The sequence below is a fragment of the Macrosteles quadrilineatus genome, unplaced genomic scaffold (assembly GCF_028750875.1).
Source record: "Macrosteles quadrilineatus isolate MER2022 unplaced genomic scaffold, UCM_ALF_1.0 Scaffold_7__1_contigs__length_78375512, whole genome shotgun sequence".
NCBI classification, from domain to species: Eukaryota; Metazoa; Arthropoda; class Insecta; order Hemiptera; family Cicadellidae; genus Macrosteles; species Macrosteles quadrilineatus.
In genome coordinates this window covers 76612720-76634291 of record NW_026542600.1, presented here as the reverse complement: position 1 = coordinate 76634291, position 21572 = coordinate 76612720, and the positions used below count along the sequence as shown (strand labels likewise).

Genomic DNA, 21572 nt, shown 5'->3' with positions numbered 1-21572 from the left:
GCAAGCCTCTGAACTCCTGCTAAAGCTTTAACAGCTATAGTTGATTCCATCTTTGGCCACCACACAAGCGAACCATATGTAAGGGCGGGTCGAACAACAGATACATACAGCCAGTGCATAAGTTTGGGCTGTAACCCCCATGTGCCACTTACCATCCGCCTGCATGCCATAAGGGACCATTTGCCACGCTCAGTGACTTTTTGAAGGTGTGGTCCCCAGTGAAGTGATCTATCCAAAATTACACCAAGATACTTCACCTGATTCTGCAGCTCTATTACAGTACCCTGCAGTCTTAGTGGGCCGATCCCATCCAGTTTCCTCCTTCTTGTGAAGGGTACCATTACAACTTTCCTGGGATTTATAGAGAGCCCAACTTCCTGGCACCAACGGTCCACTACCCTTAAAGCTCTATTCATAAGGTCAGTTATGGTTCCGTGGAACTTTCCAACCACAAGGATTGCAACATCATCAGCATAACCTAAGGCGAAAACCCCACTTTCGTTGAGGGTCCTTATAAGGTCGTCTGCTACCAAATTCCAAAGTAGAGGAGAAAGAACCCCCCCTGAGGACATCCTCGAGTAGTTCTTGCCTCGATCGTATCATTGTGGAGTGAGAGCCTAACCTTCCTACTGAGAAGCAAGGATTCAATCCATCTACATATTATACCGTGAAAACCTCTTGCTCTCACCGCATTAAGAATCGCTGGAGTACCAGTATTGTCAAAAGCACCTTGAATATCGAGAAAGGCACCCAGGGCCACTTCACTGCTCTCTAGAGCTTTCTCAATCTTGCTTACAAGTTGGTGCAACGCAGTCTCGCATAATCTTCCTGAGACATACGCATGCTGATTAATATGTAAAGGATGTGTCCTAAGAGCTGTATCCATCATATATCTTGAGACCAACTTTTCTAGGATCTTAAGAAAGAAAGAAGATAGAGAAATGGGTCTGAATGACTTAGGGTCAGTGTAACTATCCCTTCCTGGTTTAGGAATAAATGCGATACGCGAATTACACCACCCTAAGGGAATATGTCCTAAGGCTAAGCTGGCTCTGAAAAGTTTACAGAGTGGGTGTATAATTGTATCAAGACCCTCCTGCAAACAAACAGGTCTTACCTCATCAGGACCCGGCGATTTGAAGGGTCGTAATAAGCCAACAGCCCATCTTACCTTGCTGAAGGTGACTATGCGGCAAGCAGTGCTCCACATAGAATGAGTGGCACGACGGCCCAGGTTAGGCCGCTCTGGACTCACCTCCTCCTGCTGCACTTCAGAAACAATACAACCAGGGAAATGAGTTTTTACCATAACCTTTAGTATTTCGGTAGGTTCAAAAGCCATTACACCATCCGGTCCCTCAACGGCACCCAAAGTAACATGCCTGTCTCTAACAAGTACCTTATGTATTCTAGAAGTATCCTTGATACTCTCTAAATTTCCACAAAAATTTTTCCATGAAAGCCTTTTGGCCTTACGTACTGCATGGTTATATTCTGTGAGAGTTGTATGGTATATATCCCAATTATTGGTTATCTTTGCTCGCCTAAATTGGGCCCTTACTCTCTTCCTAAGAGAGGCAAGTTCAGGACCCCACCAACTAGCCCTGTTGCTCTTTCCCTTGCTCAAAGGACAATTATCCTCAAAGGATGTAACTATGCATCTAGTTAGACGATCTGCCGCCTCGTCAAGCGCATCAACTGTGTTTATAGGAGATGTGTTAAGGTTCGAGGCAATTCTGCCCCGAAGATCCGCTCTGAAGGATGCCCAGTCGGTTTTAACTGGGCTCCTGAATAAGCGAACCTCGCCGCAGAAATTCCCCAACCCGAAGACAATGTGCCTATGATCAGACAGGGATGGCTCAAGGGACACTGACCAGTCAATAATCCTGTCAGCCATACCCGCCGAACACAGGGTAAGATCAATTACTGATTGGCCTATCCTGCTTAAAAAAGTTGGTTCTGAGCCTACATTTGCAACAAGTAGGCCGCAGGAAGCTATGTATTCTAGAAGTGACCTACCTCGGTTGTTAGTGTCCCTGCATCCCCAGGCCGTATTATGGGCATTGGAGTCGCAGCCTATCACGAGTTCGGATCCAGACTCGTGTGCGAGGTCGACCAATCTTCTGACCTCGGCCGATGGGAACAGTCCATCGTCGCCCTGTGGCATGTAAACAGAGGCCAGCAGCAGTTTTATGTTGGATTTAGTACATACAGTCTTAATTACTGTTACGTCCCTCGAACAAAGCTCTAGAACTGGATTACATTTTAGCCCCTCTTTAACCCAAATGCAAGTTCTAGGGTGTGGTACAGATGCAGAGAAGATACTACCCTTTATAGTTCCCATCCCCGCAATTCTAAAATTATTGATCCAGGGTTCCTGAATCAAGGCATAATCTAAGGACTGCTTAACCGTGCTCAGACAGAACACAGCCGTGGCAGCCTTACTGTGTTGTAGGTTCGCTTGAAGGACCTGAGTCATCAGAGGGAGCACCAGAGATAACTCTGAGCTGTATTTTCCCCAGACCCAGATAGATAATCCAGCCACGATCTTTCAGAACCTGCGCATTCATTTCATCAATAGCAAGAACAAGAATCTGATGATCATCCTTCCTCTTCCCACCAATGACGCGCCAGTCCTTTGTCGTGACACCAGGATTTTGCCGCTCAATCTGAACAAACACTTTAGAGGCTTCGACCTTGGCCAAGCGCCTGTCAGTGCGTAGGAGCACTTTGGTCGTGCGCAACAGATCCTTATAGTCTGCTACAATGACCTCCATACTCCCCTCACTTCCCAGCGCCAGCTTCGGTGCCACCCTCTTTAGCCAGTCAGTTGTTTCAGAATTACCACAAGTTACGACAAGAGCACCCTTCTCATGGTAAATTTTTTCAAACTGATGAGGAATGTTGGCGCCGTCATCACCAAACACCAACTCCATCAGTTTGTCCTGCAACAAATCACATTCCTCAACAGAGAATCTCGCATCGGGATAGGCCGCTGGAGCTACTGCCAACTTGTGACCCACAAGCTGATCTCTGTAGCTGGCCTTTCCTGCAACGAGTCCATCTGCTGATTGATTAGAGTTTTTATTTCTCTTAGGAGGAGGATTTTGAGACGACCCAGGGTTACTGTCGGATCCGGTTCTACGCATCGGTGATACGCCTGAACCTTCCCCAGGAGAACTCAAGGACTCTCGCTTCCTCTTTCTCCACTGTCTGTTAGGGATCCACGTGCCCTCAGCCTTTTTCCTTTCTCTAACAGACATATTGTACTCAGTTTTGGTCATAACTGTTTCTGGTGAAGTTTGACACATGATTTGCTTTTTTTACAAATAGAATAAGAAATGGTACCTCTTGTCGGGACCGCAAAATTTGTGAGATATTTTGTTCTCAGTAAACTGAATTCGTTGTAGTTATCTAAATTTTCACTAGAATGCAGGACAATTCATTTTTTGGACTAAAGTCTGTGTATAAAGTAAATATTGGAAATGGGACCTCTTGACGTTATGATGAAAATAACATGGAGCGACAAGAGGTCCCATTTCTTACACCGTGCAGAGGCTAACAAAACAAAATGATGTATTTCGACCTTTTACATCTTCAGTTCGATATTTTAACCGTTGCTGTCCTGTTCTAAGTTAAATGAGGTATAACAGTCGATAAAACCCCAAATTTCGATATTTTTGACCTTAATTACCTATATAGGCCGTACTGAAAATTTTGCATCGCCGACAAGAGGTCCCTTTTCGCTTTCCACATCACATTTTACATTTTTTACTTAATTTACAAATTCAGTTATTGATAACATCAACATCGATATTTTAATACTCGGCCAAAAAATACTTTTTGTTTGTCGAAAACAACGGTAACCTACCATCGATTTAAAAACATCGATGTTTCGAGAGCATTAACTATCGAGTATCGATGCTCATCCCTTTCTTCTTCTTCTTCTACTTACTTTACCGGTATTGTGATTTTGAGAATCTGCTGGATGATTCGTTAATCGTTCTACTAGGAAGGATTTAAGGTTGGAATTGGAAGTACGAGAACTAATTCAACCATTCAATAATTTTAAGAAAAGACCACGACTAGGAGTCATAGGTATGTAACTTGAAATAAAAACTAGGTTATCCTATCCTAAGCCTGCAGTCACACTAGGCCTAGGCTGTTAAGCATCCACTACTAATCGAATCGATAGTTTCAATCAATATTAGCGTAGCCCAGTTAAGAAACTGTAGGCTACCCCCACTTAGCACGTTGACGAGCTCAGAGCGATTCTTAGGGTGTAAAATTTCGAAATCCACGCATTCTGAAACATGGGATTATCAATCGTTGAGATAGGGACGCCACCTAGGTGGGGAGAGTATTTCATCCGGATTTGTTGGACTGCATCTTTTTTTCTGAAATGTTCCTTTGGGCAAGACCGGAAGTTAAGGGAAGGACTAGAGACCAGACAGTTGCAATTATCTCCGTGTGAATAAGCTTACACGGCAAAACCTGAATTAATTTTTTTAGAAACTGGTTTGTGTGACCTAAGTTAGATGTCATTATCTTGGGTAGGCCTAGCCTATCTGTTATCGCCCTCATGGCTTTGGGCATCTGGCATCTGTCAGACTTTGAAAACCTGTTGTGCCTCATGCTTTAAGGCTATAACTTAGTTTTGTGTCAAATATTTGATAAGTTAGCCTATATCTACAATGTGATATCGTGTAATTTTTAGATGTCTACTTACAGTATTTTTCACGCTGAATCCAAAAATCAGTTTTTTTGTCGGAGAGATTCATAAGTGGCCGTAAAACGAAGGTTAAAATTACGAATCTAAGGTTCATTGAGCTATACTGATGGTAATATGGCGTGGTCTGGACGGGTCCGACTGTGGACTGAGTGAGGAGGAGAGCAAACAGCTTTTTATACTCGACTTAATGCGGAATGAAATAAGTTCGTTTTGAAACCAAATAATCAGCTCTTATTTAGGCATGTGAGGAAGGTAGGTCGGGTTTTGCTCATTTTTTATATCGTTATTTCATTGTGTTTCACCCACTATTTCAATTGTGCAAAAACAGTCTGGAAGTAGCATAAATTAATGAGTCGGTTCATTATAACCTAACCTTTGCCTTCCTAATCTAACCTCACTTCAAAACACTTAATACTGTCACGAATCCGCATAAAGTCCGACCTATCTGTCTCACATGCCTTTTCTGACATAACATGCGATTTAAAAATTAATATTAAGGTTGGGTTGGGTTAGATTAGATTATAACATAATTTATTAGTTGTTGATACATGAAATTATGCACTGTGGCACGTTTTCACTTTTAGGCACAATGGGATTATGTACTATGGGATTATGCACTATATGGCACATTCATAAACAGACGTTGAGGATTGGAATGAGGACGATCATGTCGGCAGTGGCCTAGCTTCTTTTACTGATATTTTACGTGATAAACGGCACCAAAGTCCATTTTCTTTTAAAAATTGAGTTGTTATTGCATATTGTAACTCTGATTTTACTCTCATGGCGTCGTGTGTGGTTTTGTCTGTTTAGTATCGAATGTAAACAACTGACAAATGTTTCCACTCCATAAACCTTCCACCCCTTTTAGTGTTAGTCGCCACCAGAACTTGGACTCGTCCAAACCACAAATAGGTGAATAACCCAACAAAACTGAAGCTTAATATTAGTTATTTAACTGTACGGCCACTTAGGAATCTCTCTGACAAAAACTTATTGCATTTTTGGATTCAGCGTGAAGAATACTGTAAGTAGACATCTAAAAATTACACGATATCGCATTGTAGATATATCAAATAATTACCAGTTATGTCTTGATTATGGGTGACTTCAACTGTAACTTAAACTGGATCGTTAAGATTGATGGCAGTTGAGAAACATGTTGTATCTTGCAATATGACAGTAGGCTTACTCCCTCTAAGTTACTCCCATGACTTTAGGCCTACATAGCCCTACTCCCACTGGACTCAACACATAACACCGCCGAGGCCAAAACCTTATTAGACCTCATTATTGTTAGTGGCTCTGAAATTTAAATAATTCTCAATAGGCAACTTCCAGTCCCTTCTATTTCACATCATGACCTTAATTAGCCTAGGTACTATAGGCACCCTTGTCAGAAATCAAACAAAAGGTAAGTATTCACTTTCCCCAACTGTCCTAAAATGTTCTATAAGACGTGTCCCCAACTGTCCTAAAATGTTCTATAAGACGTGTTTAAACTGTTCTTAGACACCAAGACTACAACTTTCTTAAATGACTTTTTTGTCGCCGAAACTTCCTGTAGACACCACACCTAGATTACTAGACACCACCCCTGAAAAACTCGCTTGATCATCGTGACAGGACAGTTTCCTACACTAGACACCTCACCAAGATTACAAGACACCACACCCAGATTACTAGACACCATTACCTAGATTAACCTAACCTAACCGTAATCTGGGCGAGGTGTCTAGTAATCTGGGTGTGATGTCTAGTAATCTAGGTATAGTGACTAGTAAATTGGGATTGGTGTCTAGTAATCTAGGTAGGTATAGTGTCTAGTAAATTGGGCTTGGTGTCTAGTAATCTATGTATGGTGTCTAGTAATCTGGGGGTGTAATAATGTGTAGTAATCTACAGGAAGCCTCGGCGACAAAAAAGTCATTTGCGAAAGTTGTAACTTAGTGTTGGTCCCTAGGAACAGTTTAAAAACTTCTTATAGGACGTATTAAGTTTGTTGGGGAAAGTGAATGGTAACCAAATTGTTAACCAATGTTCATTCAGCACCATGGGATTCGAGACACGCTCTGGAGTCGGTCAGTGATCCACGGAAAATTCTTAAAATTGCACAATTTTGAACCTCAATGAATATATGCCCTGATTGTGACCCGTAGAGTAAGCAAAAATATCCAGTCCTTTTGGTTTCTAATGAGATCCTTGGATTAGTTGCTTATCGCGACTCTAAAACTCTAGCCAAGTCAAACAGCTACTTCGTAATGCCAAACTTTGCTACATTAGTAGCTTTTTTCTGATAAAAACTTTATCATCATCACCCCTTTGGCGCAATGCAAAAAGGCTTGGCATTGGCAAGCAGTAAAACTCAATTCCAGTATAGGGCCTATACCCAATACACGATGATGATGTCTTCACGGCCACTGGAGAAAGGTAGTCAGAATTTTTGCCGCGATCGTGGGAGACGATAACCTATAATTTCATTTCATTTCATATAACTTTATTCATTAAAGTACAATACATAGATACAGGAATGGCGTCAAGAGTAATTTAACAAATCTAACTTAACTAAAATACTCATAACTATCAAGCATGGCGTAACAACATACCATCCATATGAACATTCTTTCAGCTCAAATAAAGTAAAACAAGCAGTGCAATATAAAAGTTTAAACATGAAAATATCAAAATTAAAATAATAGATAAAATTATTTTAAAACCAAAAGTTTCAACTTATGAAATAAAGCAATATAACTTATGGAACTAAAACTCTTTAAAGGAGTACATAGCCTTGTTGATAAGAAACTTTTTCAATTTTGATTTAAATTTATTTTTTGAGGTTTCCAATTTGATTTCTTTAGGAAGTTTATTATAAAATTTTGAACCGGCATACTTAGGTGTTTTCGTGAAAAGTTGCAGAGTATGAGCTAGTGGCCAGATTTTCTCGATTTCTAGTAAAGTAATTGTGGTAGTCTCCAATAAGTTGTAATTCATCAAATCTGTCTTTTACTGATAATACTGTTTCATAGACATACATTCCATAAACAGTCATTATATTTTCAGTTTTGAAATGTTCTTTGACTGAAGTTCTACGTAATAATAGACTACAACGTATTACCCAATGTTAAATATCCAACTAATTGTTGTAATCTCATGGTTACATTGACAACTGTAACTGCGTTTGTTTACCTCAAAAGTCAGTTGAGCGACCCTATTATTTTTTGTCTCATTCTTAATGGTTTATCTATTGTTCAGCATCCCAAGGGTTCCGATAATTTATTCAAGAGATAAGAGGTGTCCTACTCTATAAATGGCTAAAACTGAAACTAATGGTAGTACAAAGACAGATGATGGCTTAATTTGTTGAACAAATTCAATAAAATGTCAATCAAAGTTGTGCAAAATTCCATTCAAGAGATATTATTAGAATTAACAAAACAATCACTGTATCAGTTTATCAATTTTCCCGACTATTCAAAGTTTGATAAATCCTCAATTCGGATTCAATTAAATCATTCGGTCGTGCATCCGAATTGACGATTTCAGCTTCCGAGTTCCGCTACGTGATCAGGGTCTACCTAATTGCAACCAAATTTGTAGGTTATGCAGGGCCGGATTTAGCATTTTTGCGCCCCTAGGCCCAAATAATTTTCCGCCCCCTAGTCTGGTCACAGTTACTTTCCTTCAAACCTTTATTAAAAACTATATCATGCCCATTGACCTAAGTTTATTGCTTAAATACCACTCCTCGTTGGAATCATTGCAAGTTTTTTTTAAGAATTGACTTGTTTATAGCCTTAACAAAATGCCGTCTTAAACACTTTTAGCAATTTTATGCTTTTAATAAATGCTCACGTTTGTGGCCGTGGGACTGAAACAAAACAACTCAACCCACCGAGCATTCCTGAAAAAAAAAAAAAACATGGCCATTGATTCCAATTCCAGGCCAAAAAAACATGATCTCCAAACAGTACGTGATACCATAGATTAAACATACTCCTTTAGTAGATTTGTCATCATTTTGGATTAGCTGAAAACAATTCTTGTTATTTAATAGTACCTAGTATGTTTGATTTATGTTTAAACCTAGTTTATCCAAAATAAAACGATCTAATCATCAACAATAGGTCGTCTCCTGGTTATATTACAAGAAATTGAAACACACATCATAGAACTAACCCTAAAATAATGGAACCAAATTACGTCAAAACTAACGTCCAGTGTCACCAACATGAACTAGACATGAAAAAAATTTGAATTAACAATGTCATAAGAAGTCGACTTGAGTTAAATTTAATCTATGGTCGTACTGCATCTAGGTTATATATTTCCAAAGCAAAACAGAGAAATATTCCGGCCAACCGTCGATCCTTAGGTCTGAGGAGAAAATGACAGCATTATTGGTGCTTTGGAGGGTATTGAATTTTTCTAATGCAAACTGGGAATAATATTTTTTGGTTAATTTTAATGGTAAATTCATCGTTGTATTAATATTCAACACAACTTATTAACTCGATCCTGCAGATTGTTGTAAACTAATCAAAAGATTAGTTAATAACTTTTGTTTTGTGAGGTGAGGGTAGTAACAATGTCTAGCCAGATGCGCCCCTAATCACTCTGATCAGTAGTGCCGAGCCCAAACCAGCATAGTGGCAGTGCAGTGGCAATACGATGCGTACTCCTTGGGCGCTCGTAAACGTCAACATCCCTACAGCCTACTCCCGTATAACATAACCAATGTTCGTTACCAATTTTGAAACGAAATTGATGCGTAATTCTGCAAAATAGTTTAGATTTCGTAACAATTATTTCTTCTTATGAACTTCAGAATCACAATGCTTTGGAGTTTTTTTTATCAACTGTGACTATTTATTTTTTTTATTTTTAGATAGCCTAGGTATAAAAAAAATACTCTCGGCCGTGCGCCCTCTGGGACCTTGCGCCCATAGGCCCGGGCCTACCAGGCCTATTGGGAAATCCGGCCCTGAGGTTATGTTTTTACTTCAACTTTTATTTTGATGAGATAAAAACTGTTATAGGGCCTAATAGTTTTTGGAATAGTACTAATTAAATACGGTACCCATCCGAAATGACGAGCAATTAAGGTACTGTAAGAACCTTGCCACTATTTTCCTTTTTTTCCCACAGTTGAATGATTAAATGTCGTCAAACAAGCAACGTAAGCAACATGAACTTCTACTGAACCAGACTGCCACCATACGTATCTCCAACAGTAATTGGCAGGACATTTTTTGGGAGTCTTGACTTCTCACTCTTGTACGGCAGTAAATGTGAGAAACAGCGAAACTTTGCAAGATAAAAGTTGTTAATATCTTTTAACGACTAAATTCATTTGTTTAATGGCGTTATTATGCTTAAATCTAAACATGTTTAACAATTAAAATCTTTTAGAAAGGAAAAATACATTGTTTTTAAGACACATTGCTACAGGCCTAAGGTCTAAGACAGTGACCGAATTGATGTTTTGGGTACAACAACTTATGTTAAGTATTAAATCAAGGGTAGTAAGGGTAGATAAAAAACATTGGTGGTACAACAATAGGCCTACTTTTAAATTTTTATCATACCTTTGGGACTTAAATTTTATCTGTTTGTGAAAATGACCCATAAACCTTTGTTTCATTTCAGGAATCTCTGTTCTTCCTGCAGGACAGGTCATTTGATGATATATACTGGATCATACTGGATGCACAGTAAGTAGCCTATGCATTTATACATCTATCATTAGAGTATTTAGTGTGCTTACTTTCACAGGGTGTCCACTAACCTGAAAAAAAACCCAGGAATTATGCGTGATTTTTTGAACCAGGGAAAAACCGGGGGTTGTGTGTGAATTTTGGTATTTTGGCTTGACCGAAAATTTCAGGAAGGCACATTTCTAGTTATAAAAAAGTATAATTTTTTTCTGTTACTGAGGAAAATATTCAGGATTTTGCAGTGATCTCGGAAGAGGATTATGGTCTACGACAGTCTTAGATGGTAACAATATTACCTCGATTTTGGCTAGACCCAAAATTTCAGGAAGACACACCTCTAGTTGTACATAAATTTATGGCGCAGACAAGTATAAGCCTTGAAAAACTGCTTCAGTAGGCCTAAGAAAACCATTTTCTATCACAAATTTTGTTTCAAAGTATTACATTTATGTTAATTTTGGAAAATACATAAGTTTTAATTGTACAGTATTAATTATTGGTATTTACCGGTTTACAGTTAATCATAAGTAACTATCGGCATATATAACGCGAAAATCTTAACTTTCGGCATTTAAAAACTACTTCAGAAGGCCTAGCTCAGTAGCACAAGATTCTGCAAAATCTTTAACTCATTAATGTTAATTTTTAACCTTAGTTACAGTGTTTGTCAAGTGAATATTAAGAGTTAATTTGCCTTAAGGGCTAATAAACGTAAGTGGGTTTTTAATTATTTATCAATATCTGTTATTTTAATTTGTTTTTACAACTTTTATTGGGCTTTTCTTATAAGTAGCCTATATTAGTCGCCGGGAATTTTGTACTTTTTAGCCGGGAAAACCGGGGGAAATGTGTGAACTTTGTTTATGAGTCTGCTGACAACCCTGAAGCAAACAGTAATAAATAAGGAGAAGAGCGGATCAATTCTTAAATTTGGACAATAAATACAGTTTTATAAGAAACAGGACAACCGCAATAGGTTACTCAAAAATTAAAAAAACTTTACATGGGCAGTGAAATAGTAACCAATCATGCTTTAACGCTGAACTGCACTATTAGGCCCTACATTACTGGCTAGTGGCAACAAATTGGGGATGAAACACATAATATACAAGTACTCGCTACTTGCATATACAAAACTTCTTTAATGGTAACTCTAATTTACTAATTTAATGTTCTCTCGACATTCCAGGCTTTTCCTAAAACCGGCCTCCTGGCCGGCTGTTTAAGTTGAATTATTGAGGTTTCACTGAATTTCCTTTACTGCATTTACCCCTTTTCTAAAACTCTGTTTTTTCTTCTAGGTGCTTCTTGTGACTTGGTGGCGCGTGTGTTCATCAAAAGATAACATTTCTACACTTTCGAGAAGATAACGGTGCACCATTTAGTCTGTATGAATAGTATAGTTTTTACTTATTTTGTAATCAAGTGATTAATCCTTTGATTTTACAAAAATGTCAGACCACAGAAGTTCTCCTCCTAGAAAAAAGCTACATTATTCACCGTGCCCTGAAAGAAAACTTGATAGCTCTAATGGAGAAGGGAACTCTGAGTATCGAAAAAGTAATAATTTGTCGGACGGTAGCTTTCCAGACCTACATCCACATTCAAGACGTAGCTCTGAAAAGACCTTTCAGCGGTCTGGTTCATCTCCCTCACCTCGTCCATCTTCCTCGTCTCGGAGATCTGCTTCTGTTCCCAAGAGTGCAATAAGAGACAAAATTGAAGAAATTTGTGATAAAGAAAAATCAAAAGAATTATCCAAGCCTAGTAGTGAAGAAGGTTATTCCTACACCTCAGACGAAAACAACGACTCAGAAAGTCACAAAAGTTTTGAAAAACATTGTTCGAATTCTTCAGATGGTACTACAGGTTGTGATTATAAAAATACCGATGGAAACTTGAATGAAAATCGGGAACTTGATTTGTCTGATGAAAATGTAATTGAAATGTTCCCAAATCTTCAAGAGTTTGATATCCTTGATGATCTTGAAGAAAGTGAGCAGGAAGATGAGGCATGCCCTCAATCACACTCTGAATCGAGTGATTATGAAACAGTAGAAGAAGATGAAGGACCAACAATAGACGATGTGGATGCCATGCTTGAAGAAGGATTACCCGAAAAGTTCAAAGATACTGGAAGGAAAGAACCCAAAGTCAGATTGAAACGCAAAGTTCAATTAGAGGAAATTGCTCACAACCATTTTGATTTACTTCCTGAAGGCTGGATCAAAATAGTGCACAGCAGTGGCATGCCAGTGTACTTGGAACAAAAGACAAGAGTGTGCACCATGACTCGACCATATTATTTAGGACCTGGAAGTACACGTAATCATAAAATACCTCTCAGTGCCATTCCCTGCCTGCAGTACAGAAGAGCATTGGAAGAAGAAAAGAAAATAAAAGAAGAGAAAGAAGCACAACTCAAAGTAGAGGAAGAGAACAAACAGAAAGAGGAGAAAGGAGACAAAGAAAACAACATAGAGCAAACTCAAAATAAGCCTCAAGAAATTCAATTATTCACGGCTAAAATAGAAACCTCTGAAGAAAACGAAGCCAAGCAGTCCCTCGAGGCTTTGGATCTCCGTGAATATTGCAAAAATCTTTTTATTTTCAAAACTACTACTACGATGCCTTTTAAATCATGGGCTGACAGAAGAAAGTATGCAAGGATGACAAAAGATTTAAAGAAAAGACAAAGGCCTACCCTACCAGGTGGTACTAAATTATTAAAGTTTCCAACACAAAATATGGATGGTACCAATTCTAGGTCTAAAGGGGAATGGATTATAAATCCTAATGGGAAGAGTTATGTTTGCATTCTACACGAATACGTTCAGCACGCATTGAAGAAACATCCTAAATACCAATTCAAAGAACTGCAAAATCCTGCCACACCCTATTCTGCTACAGTTTTCATTGACGACATGCAGTACAGCGTTGGAGTGGGTGCGAGTAAGAAACAAGCTAAAGTGGAAGCAGCCAAAGCAGCATTGGAAGTCCTCATTCCTGAAATGAAGGATAAGATAGAACGCGATGGACAGTTTGGAATGCGGTCAGGAATTGCTCAGAGATCCCAGAGCAACGACGTATCTATATTCGATGAAATAAGAGTTGAGGATCCGAGAGTGGCTGAGTTTTGTGCCAAGACTACAGAACCTCCTCCCTATGCTATTCTTCTCACATGTCTGTCACGAAACTTGGGTTTGGGTGAGGTCAAAAGTCACTATGAAATGAACTCGAAGAAACATAAAGAAGATGAATACACAATGACAGTGGGGGAACATAAAGCAACAGTTGTGTGCAAAAATAAACGAGATGGTAAACAACGTGCAGCACAAGCTATCTTGCAACTTTTGCATCCAAACATCAAGCACTGGGGCTCTCTTCTCAGAATGTATGGGAACAAGTCCATCAAAAGTGTAAAAGAAAAGAAACAAGAGGAGCAAGAGATCACAAGACTTCAAAGCAAAGCTTCACTTAATCAACCAAACTTTGCTATTCTTGAAAAACTTCGTTCAGAAATGTTGAAACTAAAAGAAAAGAAAGATGCTATGAAAGCAAAAGGAAAATTTACCCCGCCTGAAAATGTCGTACTCCCATCACTTTCATCGGCAGATCTGAATAAAATCAACATCTCATCATCAACATCTACTGATCGTTAAAAAGTAGTGAGGAACAATGTGTTATCAAGGACTTGTCACCATTACAGAACTCCATTACCAATACCAACATGTAGTGCTTTAGGTTTATTTATCTATGACTTGACTCCTCAGATAAAATTATGGCCATGTTCTTAAAGTTGACAGATTTTGTTAAACAAAATATGATATGTGACATTTTCATTTAGGTATTCATTGACATTTTATTACGTTATTTTGTTAATCGCTTTAATTACATTGTTAATTACGTTATTTGTTAATCAGAAAATCAGAAAGTAATTTATTACAATGTTTATCCACATTACACATACACAGGGTGGCTGAAAAATAACTTACACCCCCCCCCCCCCTTATCTTTTCAACCATTTGATATATTTAAAATCTGTTTGCGGCAAACTTATTAGGTATGAGGGATTACAAAAATTATATTAGATTTTGAAAATTTTGCCCGTGGGGGTAGGGGGGTAGCTCAAAATTTTCAAATAACAAGTATAGTCGAGTTTGGTATCATTTTACAGGTCTTGACAAAATATAAAAATTATCATAAATAAAATAGAAATCGGACCATTAATAACAAAATGGCAGTTCAAAACTACTTTTAATAACCACTGTCTTGATCATTTTTAGCTGCCATTTTGTTACTAATGGTCCGATTTCTATTTTCTTTATGTTAATTAATTGTTATGTTTCGTCAAGACCTGTAAAATGATACCAAACTCGACTATACTTGCTATTAGAAAATTTCGAGCTACCCCCTACCACGGCTAGGCAAAATTTTCAAAACTGACCAGAATTATTGTAGCCTCTCATATCTAAGAAGGTTGCCGAAAACAGATTTAAAATTGTTCAAATGGTTGAAAAGTTAAGGGGGGGGGGGTGTAAGTTACTTTTCAGCCACCCTGTATAAGTAGGTGTTTATCTGGTAGTTTTAAATGGTGTCTTGGGATTTAAAAGTAATATTTATATCCGGTGTTACAGATGTGGTCAAAGTTTTTGCTCAATATTCATAACAATTTGACTGCACCATTAACAATTTTCGAGCGTCTAAAAATTGGTTTGCTTTAAGTTTACCAGGGGGGGAGTTATTCTATATTTAGAATTAGAAAAATTTTTTTTTAATTTTAAAACTCTTGCAGTTTTAGAGACAAACCCCCAAAATTCAATTCTAAATCTAGTTTTAAATAGTAGTTATATTAGATTTAATGATCTTATAATATAGTTCTATTTATAATTAATTGTTATAGTTAGTTTAAGTAAATTTAATTGTTAAAGTTAATCTTATTATCCATAATCCTAGTTTTCTTAATAGTGGTCTGCAGCAGATGGACCCAAGAGACTAATAAATAATTCCATTTAATTTTTTATAGGAATTTTATCTGTGACCTTTTTATTTGATTTGTAATGAAATTATGAAAGTATTATACATTTTGCTAGTATAAGTAATAAAATTCAAGTGTTTTCAAGAAAGTATGGTTCTTATTTTACCCAACAACACAGGGGCTATTCTTTAAAACTTGCCAACTTATTTAAAAACTAACATATATGAAATCTTATAAAATAACTTTGTAAATACATATAATGAAAATAAAGTTTTGTATAATTGTATTTTGATGACCATAAAACATTAAATTTGTCCAATGCTTGTGAAAGCACATATAATTCTAATTTGTTTGACTAATAATATTGTACAAGTTTATACAAAATAACAATGCCTTGTTTTTTATGCTTATGGGTGTTTGCAATACAGTTATTGATGTCAACTTGGGTAGTGGTACGGTAGCTTATATCATACTTGTGGTTAATTTAACCCACATTTAAAAATTTCTTCATAATTTCGTGCCTCAATGTCTGTTATATTATTGGTTTCAATTTAAATATTGTGTTAAAATGAAAGACATGTTTCTCAATGTGGCTTTTTAAAATAATGAACTGATGGAATCAGAATGACTTTTCTCAAATGAGCTATTTTTTAATTTAACCTAAATTAACATAACGTAAAGTCTGATTTCACAGTAATAGTCTGAGTAACAAATTGAAATACATTGCAGAGTGTTTTATTTACTAAAATATTTGCAAGACATCTATTTTACAATAAAACAATGCCAATAAACTGATTTTTGACCAATGACAGGGTTCTGGTTTTTTAAAATGGAAACTTAAGTATATATTTAGATTATTTAATATATATAGTATAAATTTACCAATAGCTTAGCGATCATGGAGCGAGCGGAAGGGTCTGGAGGGTTAACTTATTGGAGAACTTTTCTATTATTACAATATTGGATATGAAAATAAAATTACATTTTTTTTAACCGGTTCCACTCTGTTCCACCCCATATCGATCACTGGATATCATCAACAGCACCGATCCACCTTGAGTGAAGTAGGCACAGCAAAGCCCTTGAGTCAAGGCCGCTGTTGGTTAGTTGTGGCCCAGACTGAAAAAAGTTTTGTACGTGTTGCGGCCCAAGTATAAACAGGTTGATTGCGGCCAAGGATATGGTTGGTTTAATGGTACATCAAATAATCGTACATGATCTAATTGTGTTAGTTCGGTTTGCACTCCACGTTGTTATAGGTTTGTCATTGTCCATAAGTTTATAGTGCTGGCAAAAATTTAAAACTGTTTTCAGAAAATTAAGAGAAGCACATTCACTAGCTACACATTTCAGTGCCAAAGAGTATGTTTTCTACGTTTTGTCAGGCAGCAAGAAAAAAATTGTACAAACGTTTCATTTACCTTGAAACTTAAATCCCTCATAAACAACAAGCAGTTTTGATTTCTCACTAATAATAAACTCCATAAGAATAGATTTAGAACATTGACCAAGCACAGCAGTGGAGGAACTGATAGACATATACATTCCTGTATTTTGTATACCTGTTTATACTTGGGCCGCAACTCACCTGTCTCTCTTGGATGGATTAGTGTCCCAGCCGCAACTCACCTTTAGCCGTCAAGGCTCCTTGGGGAGGGTGTACTTAGTCTCCTCATTTTCAAACCTCGGGGTTTCGTCATATAGATAATTTGTGTACGAGAATGTACATCGCTGACCTATAATATTCATCATTGAGTGATCAGTTTATCTATAAAATGTGTTTCCCAGTTCTTTCAATAGTTATTGGGCAAAAGTTGTAAAAGAGAATTCTTATCTTTGTGACATTGTCTCTGATGTTGGAGTTTGGAAATCTAGATTTGACCATGGGCGCCCGCAGTATTTAGAATAGGGGGGTGCAATGGATAACAAACATCAGGGGGATCCAGGTGCCCTCCCCTAGAAAATTTTTGAAAATATGGTGTTTTATTACAAATAATTACATTTTTTTGTAACTGATTGAAGCTATGACCATTATGTGATGTTCTTTTATAAATGTCCAATTAAAATATTAATTACTTTACTGGGCATTCTAGTTACACAATTTTACCCCTAATTTTTGGACTTTACGAATGTGTTTAAATTATAAATTATTTCATTAATTTAACGAAACAAAATTAGCAGCTCAAATTTAACCTGTATCCTAATTCCAAGAATGAAGGCCTACCATTTTATGCATGCAATAGATAGACAAACTGAGTACATACAATTTAAGGGGTGAGTTATCAATAGAAAATTAAGTTTTTCTCAAATTGTACTCCAATTTACATAACAAATAAACAAAAAGTAGTTACTAAGGACACAGAAAAAAAACAAAACAGTTTATACATGATTTTCAAGCCCAAATGTTATGTTCCAAGGAGTAGAATACTGTAACCATATTAATTTGACAAAATCACACTCATAATAATTAGACTAGATTCAATGATTTATGCAAGCCACTAAAAGGTGTATCCTCAGAATTTCACAAAGTGCAATTTAAAACTTGGCAAATGACACTTATACAAACATTGCTAATGATGTACGACAAAAATTATTCCTCTGAAACATCAGGAGTTGGTATGTTAGTTAGCTGATCAATTAAGCTCATTTCAACCTTCAAGCAGATATTTGCTTTTGGGAGAAAATTGTTTGAGTTGATTGTTTTTGGCATACTTGTGGTTAGTGGACTTCTATTAAAAGGTTAAAAGGGATGATGCAATTTAATAAAAGATCTATATTCTGAATTTATTACAGTTTTTATGAAACAGCATACTTATTGTAATTAGTAGGTATTGCACTTGCTGCTTGTACAGTTGAACCTCTATAAGACGAATTTCAAGGGGTACAGGAAAAATTCGTACTATAGAGGTATTCTTAATAAAGAGGGTCGTTTTATCGAGGTTTAATGCTGCTGTTATTCTTCTTATAGAGGTTTCTCCTCGCTCCAAGGTTTCTCCAAACAATGACTGAGGATGGAAGAGGGATGGGTGGGGGTTTCATGTTGAGACAAGCTTCTGTTTGTTTTGAAAACTACGTACTATGGAGGTTAAGATTATGATAAATTCGTCTTATAGAGGTCACGTTCGTCTTGTAGAGGTTTTGTGCTAAGAATATTCGTTGTATATAGGTTAATCAGTCCTAGCCCATGTCACAAACAAATTCGTCTTATGGAGGTTTTTAACTTAATTACTACGTTGTATAGAGGTGTTTTTAGCATTGACCTATATGAAAGTGTCAAGGGGATTAAAAAAAATTTGTCTTATCGAGGAATTCGTTTTATCGAGGTTCGTACAAAAGAGGTTCAACTGTATTGACTTACAATCAAGTTTTCACTGGACTAAGGACAAATATAATGAATGTTTTAAATAGCTGTAAAATTAAATGTAGGCAAAATAAATGCATATGCTTAAAATATTGTGAGAAAACTATTGACTCATTATTATTTATTTAGAAATTTGATAAAAGGCTTTACCACGAAATCCTATTAATGACTGTAGCACAGGAATAATATGTGGCTGGGTAGCCGAGTGGTTATAGTGCTTGCCTCGCCCAACAATCAAAAGGTCGCCGTTTCTATCCTGAGAAAAGCCAATAGCTTTTTGATGGTTCGAAACTGTGTTACATCCCGCGACCTCCGAATTTCAGAGTGACCCTTATAATCCTTGGTTCCTATACCTGCGATAAGACTTTCCGCGAGGGCGAAGCCCCGCCTCCCTTACACCACACCCCACCACCACCACTTCTTAACCACTGCCTGATACCATTGTCATACACCCCTTCATTCATAAGTTAAGCATTTTAGAAGTGTATAGTCAATTCCTTATCCCAATATACTGACTGAAGAGGACAAAGTCCTGAAACAGCCTCAGGCCAGTAGGGTTTCAGCCCACTGCACTGAAACATCACAAAGAAGAACAAAATATTGGTATCTATAGTATAAAAGAGGATGTTGGTTTTTTTGTATATTTGATTAGCAGTGATAAACTCAGACACTGCTATACCGATGGCACCGTAACTTGATACATATACATGAAGACTTTCATCGAGTAGGCTTATATATACCATCATTTTCGTGATAACTTTCAGGGCTTAGCCCTGGAACCATGTTAAAGGTACCCATGTCAGTGATTTTGAAAGAATTTTAGTTATATTTAATGACTGTCCCAGCGCCTTATTGATTGTCCTCGTGATAGCAGAAATTAATGGAGAACTGTTGACGTTGAAGTGAAATGAAGACTCTTGCATTTATTCCCCGCAATTTCGTGTAGGTCTTAATGTATTCCTAAAAACCATTATCACTGAACGTTTCTTAGGACTTTACAGGTCAACACCCCTCATAATATTCGAGCGTCACCCTCTTTTATGTCGTTGGTGATAGGACATGGGACATATATATTTGAACAATAAAACAATATATAAACAATAATATTATAGATATTTTGTTTATAAAGTATATTATATTATTATCATTCACCCGTGGCTTCGCTTGAATTAAATTACAGCTTGGTCTTTTAAATTCCGCTTCAAGCTGACAGCAATGCATAAAATCTGGAATTCTATTTCGTCGTTAATTGTTTAATGGTAGCTAAATTAATTTTGTTCTTTTTTGTAAGCAAAATTGGTTCCAAATATTCATAGCTTCACAATTGCACCGATTTTGGGTTTTTATTCCTAACAATATTTATACAGGGTGAATAAAAAGTCAAGACCCCCCCCTCTCTAATATTTTTCCAAGTAAATATACAGAGATATCTTTTTGGTGGTCGTGCAATCTTGGCAGGAAGTTTCATTTTATGATTTTGAAATTTTTGAGTGTCCCCCCAAAAGGGAGTTTTTGGGGGGGAACTCAAATATTTTAAATGTAAACCCCCTTCAAGTGACACCTCATTTTGAAGTGTGTACAAAAACATAAAGAATGGTGAAAACTAGAGGTTGCTATCTCTTCTCTATCCAAGATGGTAGCCTATATTATCATTACAAACCAATTTTACCATCAATTTTCCACAACATTTGACAGGCTACCATTTTGGATAGAGAAGAGATAGCAACCTCTAGTTTTCACCATTGTTTAAGTTTTTGTAAACACTTCAAAATGAAGTGTCACTTGAAGGGGGTTTACATTCAAAATATTTGAGTTGCCCCCCAAATCCTCCCTTTTGGGGGGACACTCAAAAATTTCAAAATCACAAAATGAAACTTCCTGCTAAGATTGCACGACCACCAAAAGAATATCTCTGTATATTTACTTAGAAAAATATTAGAGGGGGGGTCTTGACTTTTTGTTCTCCCTGTATGAGAACTACCATAAATTTCTTATGACAAAAATTTGCAAAACCCAGTAAGAGCACTAGGACAAGTAGTTTACAACAGCTAAACTGACACTACTAGACCGATTGATATAAATTCTCTACCAACCTATAAGTAAAAGAATTGCCACAGTCATGTAGCAAATCCACACATAAAGATTGGAAAAAATTCTAAAAAATTAGTATTTCCTAGTTTAAACAAGTCAATCACCATAAACAGTGAATATTCTGAAAATATTTTACTGTACAGCCCTGCCCCTCGTTACCCGTTTTGTACTAATCTGGTAGTCAGTAGACAGTTTTGGTATTGAAAAATTACGAGTCCCGATAAAATTCTATTTTATGTTCGGTCTTTTCTCCTGACCCACCAATAATGCTCCTGCGACCCACCAGTGGGTCCCGACCTGTAGTTTGGGACCCGCTAACTTAGAGCAAATAAAGTCAAGAATAAAAGCGTGTTTAAATTGTATTTACATTGTAAAACAATTATAAAATACAAGGTATTTCATGATCATGATGTGGCCATAAAAAAGTGGAATTAATGTTTTTTTATGTCATGAAATAATAAGTAGTTGAAGTTCTACATTTAAAGTTCTCTCTAAATCTAATAGTTATCTGAGGTAATGGTGGTAGCTGTTAATCCTGTATACTGTATTTAGTTGTACATTTCATTAAGTCAGTAAGGTAGCTTTCAAATCTAAAATAGGCCTACTGTTAAAAATAAAGAATAACAATTTAAATTTACATTGGCCAATCACTAAATGTGTGTTAATATATAATACAGTTCCCACAGTTGGTTCCAT

General features: G+C 36.9%; 2 protein-coding genes across 2 annotated transcripts; one reads left to right on the top strand and one right to left on the bottom strand.

Annotated features, from left to right (window-relative positions):
• Window positions 1–1010: 1010 nt before the first annotated feature.
• Window positions 1011–3311, bottom strand: LOC128999089 (uncharacterized). Its single transcript, XM_054425445.1, has 2 exons — window positions 2020–3311; window positions 1011–1269 (listed from the first exon to the last, which is right to left on the bottom strand). The coding sequence occupies exon 1, from the start codon at window positions 3309–3311 to the stop codon at window positions 2442–2444; it is 870 nt and encodes a 289-aa protein (XP_054281420.1). The 3' UTR covers window positions 1011–1269; window positions 2020–2441.
• A 648-nt stretch (window positions 3312–3959) lies between these two features.
• LOC128998521 (microprocessor complex subunit DGCR8-like) lies at window positions 3960–15572 on the top strand. Its single transcript, XM_054424694.1, has 3 exons — window positions 3960–4098; window positions 10379–10443; window positions 11748–15572. The coding sequence occupies exon 3, from the start codon at window positions 11898–11900 to the stop codon at window positions 14106–14108; it is 2211 nt and encodes a 736-aa protein (XP_054280669.1). The 5' UTR covers window positions 3960–4098; window positions 10379–10443; window positions 11748–11897; the 3' UTR covers window positions 14109–15572.
• Window positions 15573–21572: the final 6000 nt, after the last annotated feature.